The following is a 20,148-nucleotide window of genomic DNA, read 5'->3' on the forward strand; positions in this document are numbered from 1 at the left end:
GGTAATGGAGAAGTCATGTCATTGGGAAGGCTGTTGGTCCATGGCAGCTGGTGATACTTGTATACTGCAGTCACCATTAACTTCATAACTCAGATACGTCTTCAAGAAAAGTGTATAAAGTTGCTTTCCAGATATAATAATTAAGAGACAGTTTCGTAGCATTAAAGTTTGTTGCTTTGTAGGCCCAGGTTTTATACATTTGCGTCACCGGTAAAATTGTTTAATAATATTTTTGTCGGCAGTGTAACGTTTAATAAATCAGTAAGACGAGTTAAACAATTTATATATATATATATATTTTTTTGCTTTCGTTTAGTGGTTTGTTGAAACTCGCTAGCCTGACACATAGTTTTTGAACTTCAGGATATGAAATTTAATTAAAATGGCTTCAGGCCAATGCGAACTTATTTGCTGATGTTGTTTATTTCACGCCACGTGCATGCCCTGCTAGTGTTTTCGTTGATCTAAAACTCGTAACATGAAGGTTCTGGAGATAAAAAATGTCCTTTGCTCACTAAGTTGTCTAACTTCGGACTGTTATTTTTTCTCACATTTCAAATGAAATTTTAATAATAAATGTATTTCTGTTGTTACAATATATGTTTGTATCAATTATTTTTATCGGGAAATACGAATCGAAGTTAAACTGCTATCTCGTTAGGTCGTAGTCTTCAAAATGTACTGCAGGGTCTCATCTGTCTCTTCACAGTTGTTCAGAGTCGATTTTAGTATTATTGTAGTTACAATAAATGTATTTAATTTTTTTTATCGTATGCTCCAGAGTACATAGGCTTCTCCGAATGTCGTATTTATCTGTTGACCCATTTTAACAACTGCAGATTAACGATATTACGAAAGATAATTTGTAACGTTTCTTCTCAAAACGTAATATTACTATTCTTATTTTATCTTTTAGTATTCCATACAGAGATACACATTTATTTTAATAATAATATTTACTTTAGCCTTGTGTCCTTTCTTTACAATTTTACAGATGGCTTTGGGATATGAGATATGGCCGTGCAACCTGTCTTATATTTTTGAATGGATAACGGAAAGTCAGATTGTACTTTCAGTATGGTTGCGCATAGACTATGTAATGGGATGAAATGACCCCGTGCGTTGTGAATGGATTGGCAATGAGTGATGATTCGGTTTGTTTCTTATCTTGATAAGGTCATGACCTGTTTTCAGCTTCCATCCCAAGACACCGATCCACCCGCCCGTCCATCCATCAGGAAGAACAGTGTAATGCAGTCCTTTTTCGTGTCTCTTCTGATAAAATGCTAATGATGTGTAGACATTAAAATCCGTCAGGCTACGTATTACTCTTATACGTCACGTGTGAGATAGCAGGACTCAGCCTTTGTCGACGTGAAATGGTGTTCGTTTATGCAACCCTTACCTAGTAAGGGCGGAGGTACCTTTCGACCGAAACACAAGCCATCCAGATATGTACTGGAGGTTATGGACGAGTGCCTTCCAGTCTTCCTCCGTATTCGGGAGGTCCAGGGTTCTAGTCTCATCCCGGAGACTTGCTGTCTTGATTGAGTTTTTGTGGTTTTTGTCATATTAGACGACGACTGCTTCCGTCTGTTATACGACGTTTGTTGTCTGAGATAGTGACATCACTATTAAATACCACACAAATAAATAAATAAAGTCATATAGGTTACAGGGTAGTTCACCAAACCACACTGTTGGCTGTAGTTGAGTTAAAAGATTCGTGTTGTATCCAGGGTTTATCCCTGATGATAAAGACAACATGTTCCTATGAAATGGTGGCGCAAAGCCAAAATATTAAACAGCACAACAAACCAGAAGATCGCAGATGCTTGGTGATTGATTGTAGGTATAGATGAGAGGATGAATTTCAAAGACGTACTGTATGAAAGTGTTAATTGGATTTATCCAGTGGCGAGCTGTTGTGAACACAGTGCATATGGTCTGCATTCTTTTCTTTCGACTCTAGATATTTTGTGCATTGCGTACGGGCGTGGAGGGACCGAAAGTAAATGGCCTTGATAGAACAACTGTGTTGTTCCTTGCAAAAATTGATTCTATTAATGCTCCCTCCAGTCTCATAAAATTTACAGATACGGGAGAGAATACGAGGAAATGTTAAATAAACGCAGAGCAGTGGAACTTATCACTGTTTGAGCTGTGTTACTGGACGTTTAAATATTTCGGACCGCGTGTGCAGTGCGTTGTGTAAATAATACAAACCACAAGCTACCACCCACTGTGAACGACACGAGCCAAGCTCTCATGTATGGCCTTCTTTCCACAGTCAGTTGACCTTTATGAAATGTTTATGTTGATTTGTCGCGTAACGATCTGAGGAACTTTGTTGTTGCTAAGTGACCATTCCCCCTTTGTTGTAGCTACCAGAGGAGTGGGCTGCTTCCTGCTTTTGGCTAATGGCCACACATTCCCTGAGGAGGAGTCCTAAGCCTGTAATTATAATTCTATGATCCTGTGTCTAATTGTTATCTCGTGGCTGTGTTTTTAAGCGGAATTTAGTTTTAATCACAGTGCAAGCCTATATAGCATAATGCAGACTCCCATTAACTGTCTATAACGTTTTTTAAACCATACGTTTAGTCTGTTTTAATGTACTTGAAATTAAATTAAATAGCAACTTGAAATAATTTTTGTAATAGGCCTGCAATGTGTAATGAGATTTTATCTTTTAGTGTATAGAATTTTTAAAATTAAATTAAAATTGATGAAATTGAATGTGATTTTAAAGCTTCAAAGTCTTCTTTAGATTGCATGAGTATAAATGTAGGCTTCATACACACTTCACTCCAAGTGTCCGGACCTTAAAACGTTCTTAGCGGCATTGATTACATTTTTACACAGTGTAACTGAATAAGTATAACAGAATATTTTTGGGAGGTTACACATTTAGATAATGTCGGAAGTCGTTGTCGTGTGCGTAGAACCCCCTGCTTCATATCTGGGAGGTTCCGAGTTCAAATTTCTTCAAACAGTTAACCTGTCTGTGTCTTTTCATGATTGTCCTCCGCCCCTCCACGAAAATGGTGAGATGGTACCTTAAATTAGGCTACGACAGTTTTCTTCCATGTTCATTGCAATTAATCATTTATTGTCATATCACTTTGCTATTCTCCTACTAGCTTAATTTTGTTTTTATTAATGTACAAGGATTACATTAGCAATCTTTCAAACCAAATTATTTCAGCGGTAAGTTATCAGACTTCTCTACCTTCAATGGCCTCGACTGACTCAGGATAACTTCGGAGGACATGGATTCCCATTCGAAAGTTGTTCTTTCTGAGTCCCTCTATTCGCTCCTTCAGTTTGGCTCTAACCTTTTGAATCACCCAGTATACTAAGAACATTCTTCATTGAGCCTTTCGTTTCAGTTTAAATTTGAGTTTTAGTTCAAGGCATATAATGGAAGGAATAGGACTTCTCTGTGTTTACATTGTGACTCGTAGTTTGAGTTTCAAGTTTTCAGATGGCAGCACCTCTTGGAAAGAAACATCTGTTATGTAGAAGTGGATAGGAGGCGTTTCAAAGTCGTTAAAAGTGTCTGAGAAGTTGGTCTTTATCGTTCATCATGGAGTCGCTATTTAATTCCTCATCTGATACGAAAATAAGGATCAGTTTCTTGTTGAAGTCAACAGAAATGTGCCAACAGTAAAGCTACTTGTCCGTAAGAAGGATGAAGGAAAGTTAGCACAGATTTTTACCAATCATTTGTGCTGTTTAATGATAAGTGACATGATTTATTTCAACACCCAGCATAAATATAAGCTTAAGTTTTAGTCTTTACTAAACTCTGCCTGCCTAATTTATTTGTGTATATTAATGACTAAGACTCAAGTCTTTGTAAGTTTCGTAGGCATCAATCCGACTGTAGCTTGGAACGTACTTAATTTGCAAAAGGTCTTCGCGATGTTCAATCATTCATTAATCTGATATTCATTTCGACACAAAGCTAATAAACTTCCTCTTCATACAGAGTAGTAAGTAAATATAGACATGAAAATATTTGAAGGTGTAGGCCTAATATGTTTCATAGCAAAGTGAATAGTTAAATACAAATGTCAAATAATATTTTATTTAAAAGATACTCTGTCTAATGGGATATGTCATTCTAGTTGAGCTTCATATAGGGAAGATATTTTATTGGGATGACCTGTACCGAAGAGAAGTTGGCACAACTTTTAGCACCATTGTTCATCGGAATGTGTTTAGTGGATTCGAAGACCAATAATTAATTATGCATCCGATTAGTCGTTAATATTGTGTATTAGTGTAGGCAACGTATGTTTATGTTAGAGGGGTGGGAAGAGTTTGTTTCAAGAAGTGGCTTATAGTTCTCGTCTGAAGGAACGAATCTTGGGTCTCACGTTCCTGTGTTATGTATCTCTTCTGCTCTGAGCTTCCCAGGCCATCCACTCTGTAATTCAGGGGTTTATGCACCCGTTAACATTTTTTTAATATCCAAAATACAATATTGCTTTATAGCTACTAACCTAATTGAACACTTGTTTAAGTTTCCATTTTAAGCAAAACAGTAGGCTACAGAATTAAAAATAAATAGATTTATGATGGAAAATTATTGACAGTTCTCACGGAGGCGAGTATGAAAATGACTTTCTTCTGGGTTGTTGCGCCGTGTAGTCTGGTAGACGTTTGCCGGCATTTTACAAGTTCTTGTTGCCTCATCAAGGCGATCAAACTTTTGATTGAAGCAGCAATTACCTCTCAAACGTCCGTAAACTTCTTCGGGACTACACGGCAAAACTGACCAGAGGACAACCATTTTCATCTGTATGAACCTGTTTACGTCAGTAAGTTATTGGCATTTTTAATACTTTAATTTGCCCTGAGGTTTCAGTAAATTGTAACCTGGCGGCTCGCGGGTCTGTAAGAAACAAAATTAATGTGGCAACGTACTTTGACAGGTTGAGAACCCTGTGCTAATTAGCTTGTCGTTTTATACTTGTCGCTAAAGCTCAGTTTCTTTGATTACGTATCTTGTTCTTATATCTTTACGTCTGTCTCAGTTTCATTATTTCTTTTCCTTGTTTTCTGCATGGTTACATATAAATAAACAGTTCCATTGGCAAGTTAGAGCAGACGTATTCGGTAGTGTAAGTCTATTACATTTTTGGTTGGGTGGCGGGAGGGGAGATGACACCATAAGCACGCGTTTAAAATATATGCTCTGCGACCACAGGGAACTCGCATTAGTTAACAACGTCACTTCGCCAGCAGGATGAGGCTGTTGGTGGCGGAGGAGGAAGGGAAGGTTGATTTACGTACTTGAGGCAGGTCGGGGTTTCGAACTTGGCGGAGTGTGTAGAGATAGAAGGTGATAGTGGGGAGGCGATGTGGATGAAGAATGACCCATGCTCCAGTGTCGGCCACTGAGTAAATACTGGCACTGTAGAGGAGAGAAGAGCTGAAGAAACCTAGGGCTGTAGAGAACCAGGCACCTTGTTACGAGGGGGGTCTCCTGTGGGTCACCAAACCCGAATACATCACGTTGCCTGTCTTCACGCCTCGACCATTCCATTCTCATCCATAAAAATGTGGCAATAGGCCTACTTGTTCTTTGTTATATAGCCTACCGGGGTTGCTGGCTTTCTTCTTATGTAGCATCGTTCTATTCTGGTTGTGACTGACGACATTATTTGCAAGGAATTTGAAATATGTGGATTCAAAACACACGTGTTCGAATTCTGCATTAATTATATTAGATTGTTGACACATTTTAACTCTTTGCGAATTTCGTTCATTTCGCTCGATGCTACAACTCTCTGCAAATCTGTATTTGAAATTGTTCTACTTACTGGTAGTTACGTTTATATTATGTTATGGTTTTTGTGTGGTGATTCCGAGTAGCTTGTAGGTGGTTACCACTCTCACCGCAGGGGAAACCTCAAGTGCTTCTGCACAAATTATTAGCACCATGCATCTGTAAGTAGTACTGCACTGAAATAAGGAACCTCGACATTTTTAGAAACATAGTCCTGCTGTAGCTATGATGCCTGTTGATTTTATCCTGGGGAAAATTTTGTTATGATGCGAATCAGTGTTTGCTTATTTTAAACTGAACGAATAAGAACTGGGTTATTACTGAAATTGTATGAGTCTCATATTTTTCTTTTATGTTATGGATGAAGCTGCGTAGTGGGGATCTTCATAACGTGTGTTTGGATGAAAGCATACCAAGGTATGGTCGTGATTTACAATTAAATTTCATTGCATTTCCTTAACATAGTGGATTTACATCGAAAGCGGACACACTTTGCCCTTTAAGGTAGATGTATCTTATATCAACGATCAAAGTTAGGTAATTGAAATCGTTTATAAAAATTCGTTTTATTTTCAAAAATGCTTATTTTAAACTTGCATGCCAGCAATCACTGCAAAGCTTTTGTTTGATTTGTGCCTCAAGTTACAGGTGGTAATAATTTCAATGAAATATTCCATGCGTTTGGGTTGGTGTCTTACTCATGCATTCAAGTCTGTCTTGTTCAGCCATAATTTGACTTGTGACCCCTGGCTTTAAAGAATGGTCCATTCTCCCTCCTCTCTGACAAGGTGCAAGGAGGAGGCCCCACCTCCGTAAGTCTGTAGATGTGTTTTCATTGGTCGTTCTCCCGATGTCTCTTTCTCTTTCCCTCTTTTCCTGCCTCGTGACCCTGGCGACCGGCTGACCAGCCAGCCAGCCTTTATGTGGACACCCTACTTCGGCCAGCGCGAGAAGCGGGCGTTGTTTGTAGCTGCTGCAGCTGCCATACTGACCACAAGTTTGTGCTTTGAATTGCCAACTGAAAATTACCTTTCTGATCTGTGGTCACAGACGCACGTCAGTGTGGATTGTTAATTACGAATGGATATTCCATCTGTAATATTAAACTTAATTGAAATGTATCGACTAACAGTCTACAATGTTTGCTTGTATGATTACAAAAGCTCCCGAATTTAGCAGTAAATGCCAGTGTTTATTTGTTCACAACTGATCACATTGAAGATCATTTCAATTTATGTCAGTAGGACTCTGGAATATACAAAATGTCCTGCAGAATAAAACATGGGCATATGTTCCTGCTTGCTTTCTTATTGGATTATACCAGCCACTGGCATAACTAGCTAACTCCGTGTAACAGAGTCCTTTCTAAGAAGCAAATAGTTGCTCAGCTAGTCAAATTCCTCGCCTTTTATAGAACTCGAAGATTAATGTCTACTGTCTTTACAAAAGTCCACTACTGGGCCCTGTTCTGAGCTTGATGAATCCGGTTCGTATCCTCCCACCATATTTAATTAAGATCCGTTCTAGTATTGTCCTCACAAGTAGCAAGTGATTTGCCCTTCACGTTCCACAAACATTCTTATAATTGTCACACTAGAAACTGTGCATATTGATCTTAAAGGAAGAAGAAAAACACTGTACAAAACTAAGCATGTGCCGAGTATTGTAGTTTGTGAGTAAACAGAAATTAAGAGATTTATTTAAGCTGCCTTTATTTTCTGTTGTTGCAGCTTTGTTAAACGAGTATAAGTGATAGATATGGGAGACTGCACACTTAAATTGAAATTTCTGCTCTGCATTTTGTCAGGGAAACTAAGATTCGTTTCCACATACCTGTATATATGAGTGAAGTTTTCTTTTGCCTTCCTCATTTTTCCTAGGCAAAAGACAGCTGTTGTGCTCCAAGACAGAACAGCCATCACAGGTCTGTAGTTCCCGTGCGGCCAGTACCATTAGTGTGAAATTTATTTGACTACAAAAAGATGCTTGAATTGGGTGTAAGTGGAGTGTTATATAGGGTTAACTGAGATGGGAGGACGATAACAAATAGTTTGTTAGGATTTGGACCCTTTTCGATTCTCTCTTTTGTGTTCACCTGGAGATACTGAGGAATACCACAGGAAACTCAACCAGAATAGCCGGTCTCCGAGTCGAGATTCAAACCATGAACCCAGCCACAAACAGTAACGGCGTTACTGCTGAACAAGCGGCTGTATAGAATCGATTGCACAAAGGTCTTAACGGTAGTAGACAAAGAAACCTGACGTATAAACTGTTGGTATTTGAGTTTTCTCTGAACGATTTTTTATACGAGTGTTTTGGTTGTGTTCCGTTTATTTTCATTCAAAGTTAATTTGCTGGACTCATCATTTCCATATGTTTGCTTTCGAGCGTGTCCCGTTAATAATTTTAATATGGTGACTGATTTTAATTTTTTTTCTGTTTTATATTAATAGCTAATGAACCATGCAAAATTTAGTGTGGTGGTTGGTTGAGAGAACACAAATATTTATGAAAATATTTTGGTATTCAACTTTTTAGGCCTATGTGGCAACAACGAGAAACCTTCATATTACGATTAACACCATTTAGGCAACAGAAATCTGCCAATAGAAAGTTTGTAATTTAAAAAAAATTGCAAGTTTTGTGGTTGTTAATTTATGAGACTGGCTGGTTTTTGTATTCAAATGTAGACTTTAAAGAGAAATCAGTCAACAATTTCAATAGTATTGGTTGGACACACGAGCACACGCACGCAAACTAATATATGGAAATGATGAGCATTCTTGATTTAACTTATTTTGGTTCAATTTGTGCTGACTTCGTGCAGTCATATTTGACATAAAACTGACGCTAATAAGCCTAGCGTACATTCCCAAATAAGCAACAAAATGAAGTTCAATGGACAGTAGTCTGCTGTGGCCACAGGATAGTTGTTAGACAAGTGAATGCACGTCGGCATACCGGCAAATAGTTCCACAGCAATGGTACATATGGTGGGTGCAGATTGCGATTGATGGGCGATACTTGGCTATTTCCAGAGCTTGGAATGAGGGGTTTGTTTCTTGATTGCATCCGCATAAAGCTTTCGCCATTAGTATTTGATTCCAGTTTTATAAGTTCTTCATTCTCGTTATAGCTTTCAGCAAAAGAACAACGTTCTTAATCATTAAAAAAGAAAAGCAGTAAACCAAAGGCAATACGCAAACCGCTGCATACATGTATCTCGTCTCTACCTCCATCTGTTACCAATATATCTGGTTGAACTGAGACAAGATGATATTAAAGTGAAGACACTGCGTAGTAACAAACGATCTAGCGCTTTATTTATGCATTATGAATCCCTCAATTGAATAAAAATTTACTTGGATATTATCCATCGTCTAGTAAATATAAAACGTAAAACGACGTTTCGGAGATGGGACTCTATCTCCGTCTTCAGGTTCCTACACAGTTGGGCCCACTAGATAGAGCTAATCCCTATCTCCGGACAAAGTAAAAAAGTGAAAGTCCCGGAATAAAAAGGCATTACCACACCATCCATCCGTGGGACGTAAAAGAATAGAAGTAGAAATCAAAATTCATAAACACGATAAAGCCAAAAACTCACAAAAGGTGGGAATAAATACACATGAATATTAATTCGAAACTCGATTCCCAACTTGGATTTCTTCAGAGATGACAGGTATCCAAATAGGAGATAAATCCAAACTAGGCTGGCTGATAGGATTGGCGAGTAGTGCCATGTGTGCCGCCTCCTTGTATTTTCTGTAGATATATTGGGTTCTGTTACTGTGTAGGAACCTGAAGACGGAGATAGAGTCCCATCTCCGAAACGTCGTTTTACGTTTTATATTTACTAGATGATGGATAATATCCAAGTAAATTTTTATTCAATTGACTCTTCACCATCGTCAAGAAGTTTTAGATTTGATTATGAATCCCGTCTCACTGGTGAGATTTTGGCTGTCTCATGTTCGGTTTGCCCGTTCCTCGATTAATTCAGACACCATCGGTCTCTATTTCTGTTTTCTCGTTCTTTGTGTTTCTCGACCTGTGTATTTCCATGTTCATGTTCTTACAATATAGGTCTGCTTAGTAAAAACCTTCCTCTGCTCTCTCCCCCCCCCCCCTCCTCAAGATCGTTTAGAGCACTTGCAAATGAATTGGGTGTTAAAATGAGTCTGGAGACCATTATTTTTTTAGGATGTAATCTTGGTCTTACCTTTTCCCTTCCAAGCCAGGAAATGATGTATAATGGCACACGTACGAGACATCTCAGGCGAGAAAATGGGTGTTTCGAGTGAGGGTGATCTTGGGATAGGAGTGATGAACGGTAGGGCTGGGGTGTGAGGCTTGTTTTCAGGTTGATGGCATCGGGGTTATATGGTAGGCACCGTGAGGAGACGAAAGTGGAGCTGTGTGGGGAAGGATTCTACTCCGCCACATTTTCGTTCTGCAGACTGAAACCAACGCAAGTTCTGTTACTGCAGAATAGTTAGTGAAGCACTTTCGTTTGCTGTTCGCACATTTAAAGCCATCGGACGCATAAAATACCCTTCTCTGTTACTGTGCGTAGAATTTTTACGCATTTGTAGAACTCTGTTTCCAGATACAGACTGACCTAAAAAGATGTTTACACAGCAGCAACTTGTCAGTCAGTTGCTCAGCGCTGACAACTGTTCCAGGAAGGTAACGGTGGTCGTTCTGAACACCTACATTAGATTACCTAATTGCCAGTGATGACTTATGTAACTGATTAGTTTATTATAATGTGTTTTATTTATTGAAAGTCTGGATACAACTTTTGGGTCACATGTTTTAGCCTCGCAAGTTGTGTGTGTGGAATTTAATTTTCTGGTTTATTTAGTACAGTCTATTCTATCTCTGATTCAAATAGATTCAAGTTATTGAACTTGTTAGCATTTTTCTACATTTTATTATTATGCATCGTTTATTAAAATCCAAGTAATGATCATGTATCAATCTAAAAGAGCAGTTCCATATATTAAAAGAGAAAATATGTAAATAATGTACATAATTATGCATTACAGTCGTGAGGTTTTTTAACCAACTGTGTAATGCAATGTTATTTTTGTTGTGGACTGTACACTTTTTTTAAACTGTCTTAGTGAAAAATTGTCCCCGAGGCCGCTCGATGAGCATCAGTTGCTTTGCGGATCCCATTCGAACTTGCACAACAGAGTAATCTCAACAGCGCGGCCTGCAGGGAAATTTAGAAAGAGAGACAGAAAGCTAAGCTGTTATGCTCTTGGAGCATGAAAAACTGGTTTATTATATGACGTAAGATTGTGGAAAACGCATTTTTGCATAGTAGCAATTAAATTTCTCGAAATTGACCTCCTTGGCATATTTTAAAAATTGTTCTTGGATGAGTGTATTGTGACTTATGTGTTCAGCTTTTAAACTTGAATCGATAAGCGATAACGGTTATCTCGTTCCTTTGCTACTAATTGAAGCAGTATCGTGCACTGTTGTGCCGGAAAAAAAAATAATTATATTAATAGATCTCGATGTCGCTTCTTTTAATTTCCAAGAGTAAAATCAAGATGGGTTAAGAGCATCAGTATTATAAATGTTTAAAATGTAAAATTACATGGAACGTTGACTTCTATGGAACATGGTTGTTGCTTAGTTTATTATGTTGCCTTGCAATAATAATAATTATAAAAGTCTTCCATTAATACCATGGAAAATGTGGATAATTTTAACTAGAGACCTTGTAATAACGCTAGAGATGAAGAGGAGATATCTAATGGTTATAATTCAGTCAGTCATCAGTCTAGACTTGTCACATAATTTCCAGCCGTTTCCAAGGTTCGTTTCACGGAGTACCGGGCCCCACACATGACATTCCACTGTCGGTCCTGCCGTTTTCTTAGGAAATTAACGACTCTCTCTGAATTTAAGACGCAAGAAGACAGTAACTGAAAATGTCATAGCGTTGATATGTATAAAGAATAAGGCAACTGTCCAAGTTTCGTAATGCAGTCTTCGTGTATGTATGTGTATAAATAGCAACTGCATGTCTTCCTAAACATATCTGACGAAAACGTTGAAGATTGTTAAATCCCTCCCAGATCTTTCAATATGCCTCAATAGATCTACATTGTATTTTTTGTTTTTGTTTTTTATTCTTTCCGTTTATCATCAATCTCCTTCTATAAATTGCAGTTAAAAAGCTATAAATTTAACGTGTCGTCTCAAAGATTGTTATTGAGGTCTGAGTAAAGAGGGTATAATATGATTATTATGGGTAATGGGAAAGGAAAGCTTTTCTTTGTTTTGATTACAGGTTTTAGTAACCATTACATTTCTTTGTATACAGTTCTAGGATAGCCGACTTTTTCCTTCGTCTTCAGTAAGCTGCTCTCTCATAACAAAATGTCAAGACAAAAAGCACACGCAAACTGTGACATAGATGCGTTGGATAAAAAACTAATTATTACATTTTAAAATTATATATATGTTAGATGATTCGTTTATAAAAACGACAAACCTGATGTTGCTGAATATTTCTGGCATATGTTTGATAACAGTATAATAGTCGGTTTGTAGCCATCCGGCTTCTTTGAACCGTATTACGAGATGTGAGGACAAGTGAACGTCGTACCGCCCATTGTAATGATACTTTTACTTAACAATCACACAGCTGTGGGTTCCAATCGTAATAAAGAAACGAGGCGAACATAACGTTTTATAGCACTGCTAGAAACACACAAGTACAGAAGACAGACTGACAAAGGTCTAATTATCTTGTAGCCACAAAGGAAAGCAATATACACATATAAATAACGTTTTAGATTAACATTTGAAAAGCGTAATTATTAAAATTAAAAAGAGCTGGAATGTGTCGAACATTACAAAGAGCTCTGGTATAATTACTATGCGAGAAGATAAATGATAGATCCACAGCCATCTTACAAGAATCAAACGTCTGAAGGTAACCGCAACAAAGCAAATGAAGTTGAAATGTTAAGTTATATTTATCCTTTTAAATTAAAACTACTTTAGCCCTCAGTTTGTGTCGGAAAGTTGTTGAGTTTGAGAATTTTGGAAGGTAGAGAATATTTATTTATTTTAACAAGAGTGAACAGCACAGGAATGCACAGTTCATTAAACGTTATTTGCGTTATAATTAATTTACAAAATATACTTCCGGAAATACATTAACATAGAACCGTTCCCGTGGTCTAGTTGTTAGCGTACTGTTCAATATGTCTTGGGTTCAATATTGAAATTATAACATGAACGCAGTGTAATGGCGACCAGTCACCCGAATCCATCTCTCGTTATGCCGTATATGTTAGATGGCTCTACGAGATCGGTATAATATAATGCTGCTCTGTGTAGTCTTGTAGAAGTTTACTGACGTTTCGGCAAGGACTTCTGAAATGTTTGTAAACTTCTACCAGACTAAACGGCGCAATAACCCAGAAGACAGCGATCTGCCGACTCACCGCCGTGAAAACCTCAAATCCTACTAAGTTTATCACTTACTCGATTATGGTATGAAGGTTTAATTTGAGACTTTCGTTGCTGAATACAGATTTGTCGTACGTTGTTTTAGATTCGTATGGGCATTGTCCATCAATGTTACGTGTTCTCCGATTATAGCCATTGGTCTTGTTAGGAGGTGATACCACCTTTTAAAAGCTGACTCATTGTTTAGGAATGCCTTGGATTTCCTGGAACTCTTCAGAACCGGTCTTTAAACTTGTCTTTATTCACTCTTTGCAACCAATATATTATAATCAATTAACGCACGAAGTGAAGACTGACGAGGGATTCTTGAAAGTGACGATGCATCCCATGCAACCCGCGACGTTGTATTCTTTTTTTTTAAGTGTACTGTAGTCACGCGTTTAATGATTCAGAATTTAGTACTATAGTAGGGTAAATTTTAATAGGATTGAATGATAGAATCTGTCATCTTTTGTAGCATGCTGGCAGTGCCCGTTAAGTATGAACATTAATCGGTATGAGTTAATACCTATTAACTGACACCATGAGACGCTAATGGTGGTCAATATGCTCAAAGAAATTGTCCTGCTTTTATGTAAACCAAAGGTTTATTATCGTATTTAAAAGAGTCCGCCACTGGACTTTATCCTGAGCTAGATGACCCAAGTTCACGTTGTCACTATTTATTCCTTAAATCTAATTTTAATATTATCCTTTCGTTTACGCCTACGAATAATCCCATATGGTCTCACACCTTGAGGTGTTCCGACTACACCGTACTTGCATTTATTTTATTTTATGCGTGCTACATATCTCTCATTTCTTCTTATTTATGTGATTACCTGAAGTACTAAGTATGCAGTCCCCTATTTTGTGTTACTTTGAATAGGCACAACTGTAATTAGGCTGATAGACTTACGTTCAGGTTTTCAAAAGAACGTTCTGTTCATGAAATATTTTACATTAACCTTCAATTTAAAGGACTTCCCTGTTAGTATTTGAATAAATGAAGGGGGGAAATGGAGTGCTTGAATTACATGCGTTGAGTATTATTAATTTTGCTGTGTTGCAATTCTGGAAGTGACGCGGGTTATGAATGCAGAAAAAATAAATGTGCCCTGTGGCATGAGTTACAGTTAAAAGTGAAGAAACATTTACAAAAATGTATTTATTTATATATTTTAACGACGTTAGTAGCTCAGAATAGAAATGATGTAATTACTAAAGAATAATAAATCGGGAGGGATGTGGAAGCTGTCGATCGTGGTTTATTTTAATGTTCTGTTATGGAATTTGCCATGTGGAGCCGTGGAGACGCGAGAAAAATCTGCAGTCTTGAGGACTGAGATTTGAACCTGGTACCTTTCATATACAACGCGGAATACTAAACACCAGGATACCTGTTTATAGACTATCACAATACATTTTTGTCTTTGAGGGAAATATTAGGCCGCTGAATTGCAAGTTGGTGTGATTTTTATGTGTGTTTTCATATGCAGCTCGCGTGCCAGTTTCTCTCTGGTTCTGGGTTCTGGTGACGGACTCTTCTCTTGTTTGTACAGAGCGTTGTTAATTTGTTTGTTTGCAGGGAAGTGGTGCCCGACGCGGCGGGAATGGCCCTCGCCAGCGGACGCGCGAGCGGCGGCGAACGACACCCGCAGGGGCGTCTTGTATTCGTCCGTCTTCCTGGGCAGCCCCGGTGAGTACAATGGTACGTCTCTCCAGAACTCTTCATTATCCCTTATTTAATGTTCTCGCTGCTAATCACGGCATGCTATACCAATAAATGCATGCGATATCTAACAGTTACAATACAGCCTGCTGACAAGGCCTGTCAGTGATTGGCTCACCATTTATGTGAAGAGATGGGCAAACGTTATATTTTGCAATTGTAAAAATCTGTCGTAATTGCTATTTTTTTGAACATCTATAGCTCAGTCTATAGGCCAACAGAAGTTTTAATGAATATTGACAGATATTTTGTTACTAAACTTCCCATCCAACATGGGCTGTGCCTTAGCTCAGCCAGTCGGCCTAAGTTTGCACCCAGGGATTTGTGGACGACAAAGTGGCATTCGAATAGTTTGTTTTTTCTGCGTCATTCGTTTTACCCTGCCAGTAAAATTCCGCCGCTGACCCACATTCACTCATGTATTATCTGGAGATGGGCAGTGGGCCTGTTAGCGACTGCAGCTCCATCGAGACACCCCACCGCAAACTGTCGATACCGAACAATGTGGACTAAGCGCATAGTTTTGATATTCATATGAATATTCAGTATAAGGATATTTTTAAAGAATAATTTATTAAAGTTAGAATAGTCTAATGCTATTGCTGAGCATGCAGAATATTTGTCCTAACGACATGGATCAACTACACACTTGTAGATCTCATATATCACTATTAAATTGAACACAGTTTGTTGTACGTTCTATTAAGTAGGCAGAAAATTTTACTTGTTTTTTCCTGTTTATGCTGTGTTAATCGAAGTCTATATAATATAAGTTTAATTCAGAAAAAGTACAGCAGAATCCATCAGTGAAGTTTAAAGTACACGTTACTGGTTAAATCGTTCTATGCAAGTATTGATATTCATGGCGGTGAAGATGTCGATTTTGGTCTTTTGGATTGTAACGCCGTCTGGACTTGTATGTAGATACCCTGAACGTGGAAGCAGTATGTTCTTCCGACAGGTTAGTAGTCTACCTACCTCTGCACATAAGACCAACCGCGTCAAGATCAATGCTGTTAAGAATCACAATATTCTCCTTTTCCTTTGCCGATCGGACACATGATTTTGGATGTCTACTTTCCTGAATATTTGCATGTCGTTTTCCCCCCTTTTCCTTTCAGTACATCCGCATTTTCCAAGCCTTCTCTTTTCCCTTCCCTCTTCGCCACATTCCTAAGCAGACTGGTTGGTTACCCTAGCCCCTGGTGGTGCTGCAGCATACAATACGCAGGTCTAGTAACTTGAACATCGGTAGCGTGAGCGCGCGCATGCATCTTCAGCTCATGAGGTTGTTATGGAAACCACCCGCATTCCCGCCTTGTAACCATGGCAACATGTATTGGCGCATGTGCTTCAGCTTCGCTTAAACATCAAAGAACAACGGTAGGTTTCTCTATCTAACAAATCGCACGATAAAATATGGCGATGGACAGAGATAGCAAACAAATGATGGCGATTTTGTGAAGCAGAAGAAGAAATGGGGACACGGCTTCAGTATGAAGTGAAAGTGCATGGAAATTGTAATTGTACATAAATGTGTGACCTTATGGGAAAGGATATTGGCAAAATAATCGATATTGTATTAGAATCACCTTTTGAGTAGCCGGCCTGTTTGGACCATCGCAAAAATTCTTACCTAAGCACGTCTTATTGAAATGTTTGGCTCGTATACAGTACGATTAAATGTATAGATGAATCTTCCATCTCATGTCCTTCGTACACACACAAGTAGTTTTTCCTATTGATTCACACTTGTAGGCCTACATCAAAATCAGACCAACTTTGTACTACAATTTGAGACAGTGCTTCAGAAATAATTTTCTTTCCCATTCCAGCATACGAGTACAGGTATGGAAAACATTATGGTCCGCGAATTGAGATTAGTTATTCCCAATGAAAGCAACTGACTAGGTTGGATGATTTTGCGTGATAACGGGAGCAGAGACAGCTTCTGAAGCGTCGTGTGTTAAACAACATATATTTTAAATTAACAAACGAACGAAAATATCGAAGAATACGCATGAGGTTAAAGACACACCTTTTTCAGATACTTTATACACAGACCTGTGTGATCTTCTGAAGTGATAGTTAATATAATAGCATTTTCATTAAAGTGGAATGAAGTTGGACTCCATTGAGGTATGAATTTCGTCATGTTAAATCAATTACTGGCAAGCTACACTAAAATTGAAATAGATTTCCGCAAATCAAAATCCCTCGCAACGAAATTTGGTACTCATTCTCCCTTAAGGACAAGAGATACAGTAATTTAGGGAAATATTAACCCTCATCCAGCCTCTTTTCTCAGATAACGATTCATTTGGGGTGCTAGTTCTCGTTTCTTTAGACATGCCGGTGACCTCTAAAAACTGAGAGCCTGGAGGGTCACGTGGCCTTCTAACAAACCCTCTGATTGGGCAATCCATCACGCCCCCACATACAACCCTGTAATTGGTTCCCATGGAACTTGAGGCTAGGAGGTATTGTTACATCATACTGGAAGAGAGAGCCCCCTGTTCCAATATAATTGTTACGTTGGTACCAACAGTCTGGAGAAGCAGAACGCCATCACTCACGTTGAAGGCGAAGGATGGGGGCTCAGGATTGACTGGTTGTGTCCTTTCCACGGAAACAAAGAGAAATTCGGTACCGGTCAACTTCCCTTTCATTTGTATTTATTCGGCTCCCCTGTACGTCTTGATGGGGGATCGAGCTAGGGTGATGTTATTTTACTTTCACTTTTATTCCCGAGATCCAGTTCCAGCCGAAAGCTGATCCTAATAAAGTGAACGTACGTTGAATGCAGTATGTAATGGACGCATTGCCGAAGTTGCATCAGAAGCATCTCAGCTTTGCTCCGATGTTCTTAACACTCTTGTTACGAATATGCAGCTGATACGACGTTGATAAAAGAGCCTGACTATTTGTTGACACCACGGTATCCGATACAACCCACAACCCATTGTCTCAAAGTGTTAAGGCGGCAAGAACATTTATAGATACTCTGAAGGGGCGGGTTTGGTTCCGATTTGCTTTAGTACATAAATTTAATTTGTTCGTAACTAGGAGAACGGACTGCACAAGTAAATTGTGAGATTACTGAAATTCGCTATTATTACAACTCTATGAAGATCTGATACAAAATTGATACGGGAAGCACATTTTATTTTGCGACTTTCAACGACTCTTTTGACGATAAGGTTAATATTATAATTAGTAGAATAAATTTTACGATATGGTCCTGTGTGAGGTGTGGGTAGAATGGAATGTTATCGATGTGAGATATGTGAAGATCCATGTTGGCTTTTGTGGGTTAAAACGATGATATCTACTGACAAGTTCAAACGGCTTTGCAAATCGAAAACGAACATCGATTTTTCCAGGGTTTCTGTTTAATGTAAGATCCAGAACCACTTGCAATATTAAAGGTGCAAGATAAACGCCATCCTACAAGCATTGAAAGTATGTCTGGTACAGTGCAGCAGTACATATGATAGTTCTACGTACGCTTGCTGTCTAATGGAGGCCTCCTTTGTCTTGATCGGCTCGTGGTCTGCTTCAAAGGATCTCGAATTTCGACCGCGTTTCTCACTCTCAGTTGCCTTTGTCTGGCATTCTGCTCGCAGGACGTGTTCCAGTGTGTCTGCTTCGTAACTTCAAAGTTGCAGTGCCGGTAACTCATAAAACAGCATGAGCAATGGACGAATATGTGACCTGTTCACTCGTGTCGTTTATATTTCTCTCTTCATTATTCATGCACAGTATCTATTAGCGCATTTCTGTTTCGATTTTATTGTTATTTATTGTTTCCTGAGGGAAAATGTAATAGGCGCAGTTTTAATCTGAATTAAGCACGAAATTAAGTGGTATGAGAAGTTGAGATGTGCCACCGTTTGTTCAGGTTTAGAATTATCACATTTGTGTTTTTATTTATGTAATGTTAACGTAACCTCGGAGAGAAGTTAGACGTAGACCGCTACACAGCTTCTGTCATTTTGTGAGTGTTATTTGAACGGCCAGCTTTTGCTGATAATGTCAGTTTATTGGAAGAAAACAATTATCGTAAAGACACAGAGGTTGAATTGTTAGATGCTAGTAAGGAAATAAGTATTTTGGAAAGATGTTAACAAATCAGAATTGAGTTCACGAGTACATAAAAGCAGACAAATTTCAGGGAATTTCTTCTTCCATGCAGTTCATAATAATAAGTAGTCTGTATAAACTATGAAGTGCGTATTTAAATACTTCTCGGATTTAATTTGTGCGTGAGTGATTTCGATAGTCAGTCGATCAGTAACGTTAGTGGTCCAACTATTGTTTTATTCGAAACATATGTCATTGGAACACAGCCTGCATCAAACGTGTGGTTTCAGAGTTGGTAGGAGGAGGAACAAAGTATCGCCGAGGGAGAAACATGGACCAACCTGAGTCGTGTCAGGTGAAATATGTTACCGCCATGACGAAGCAGAAGGTTGCAGCAAGTGGCTGTTGTTACCGTGAATATTTCTCGGGGCAACCACTCCAAATTCTATTGTTATTAGCATTAGTCCATTACCATTGACTAGTGGCGTCATGCACATTCCTTCTACACGTATCATTGCACCAGGAGACAAGACAACGCAGCGTTACCTGAAAGGAATTCTCTGCGGTTTTTTCGTTCTCAAACTTTGTATTAAGTTGAGTCTCGCAGAAACTTTGAAAACTGTTAGCAGAATCTGCGAACCTCAGTGCTCTTCCTTCATTGCTGTGAGCATTCCACAACTGTAACTAATTCCATATATCAGAGCAAATATTTACTCAGCAGGTCAATAAATTCGTATCTTTTATGGCCACCGTCAGTTCATTACGAGAGCCAGCGAATGGTCCCTAACCGACTCGGATGAAACCAGTGAGTTTTCAGGTTCTCACGGTAACAAGTATAAAATGGCTGTCTTCAGGGTTGTTTTGTTGTGTAGACTGGTAGGAGTTTCAGAGGTGCTTCCTGCCTCCATCATCAGGGGCGCTGTTGTCGTGTTACATACAGGATCCCCTGTCATTAGTACAGCTAAAATCGATTTACCATTTCATAATGGATGGTCAGTAACCTTTTTGTGAGGTTTTGCTGAACCAAGAGTTTTCTCTGTTTTAGTAC

At 38.6% G+C, this 20,148-nt stretch overlaps 1 protein-coding gene across 16 annotated transcripts in view; it reads left to right on the forward strand.

Moving 5' to 3' along the window:
- Positions 1-20,148, forward strand: part of hth (Meis homeobox homothorax) — a 650,834-nt gene that overhangs the window by 451,904 nt on the left and 178,782 nt on the right. For 9 of the 16 annotated variants that reach the window (XM_022058903.2, XM_022058899.2, XM_022058897.2 and 6 more), the window contains one exon: positions 14,874-14,996. In XM_022058903.2, coding sequence (XP_021914595.1) covers positions 14,874-14,996 — 123 coding nt within the window. The remainder of the gene's footprint in view (positions 1-14,873; positions 14,997-20,148) is intronic. The other 7 variants (XM_087348669.1, XM_022058908.2, XM_087348668.1 and 4 more) reach the window with 1 other exon arrangement.

Source organism: Zootermopsis nevadensis, unplaced genomic scaffold, assembly GCF_977971745.1.
Source record: "Zootermopsis nevadensis isolate Lab colony 2312 unplaced genomic scaffold, Znev_1.0 Znev_ptg000013l, whole genome shotgun sequence".
In the NCBI taxonomy this organism is placed as follows: Eukaryota; Metazoa; Arthropoda; class Insecta; order Blattodea; family Termopsidae; genus Zootermopsis; species Zootermopsis nevadensis.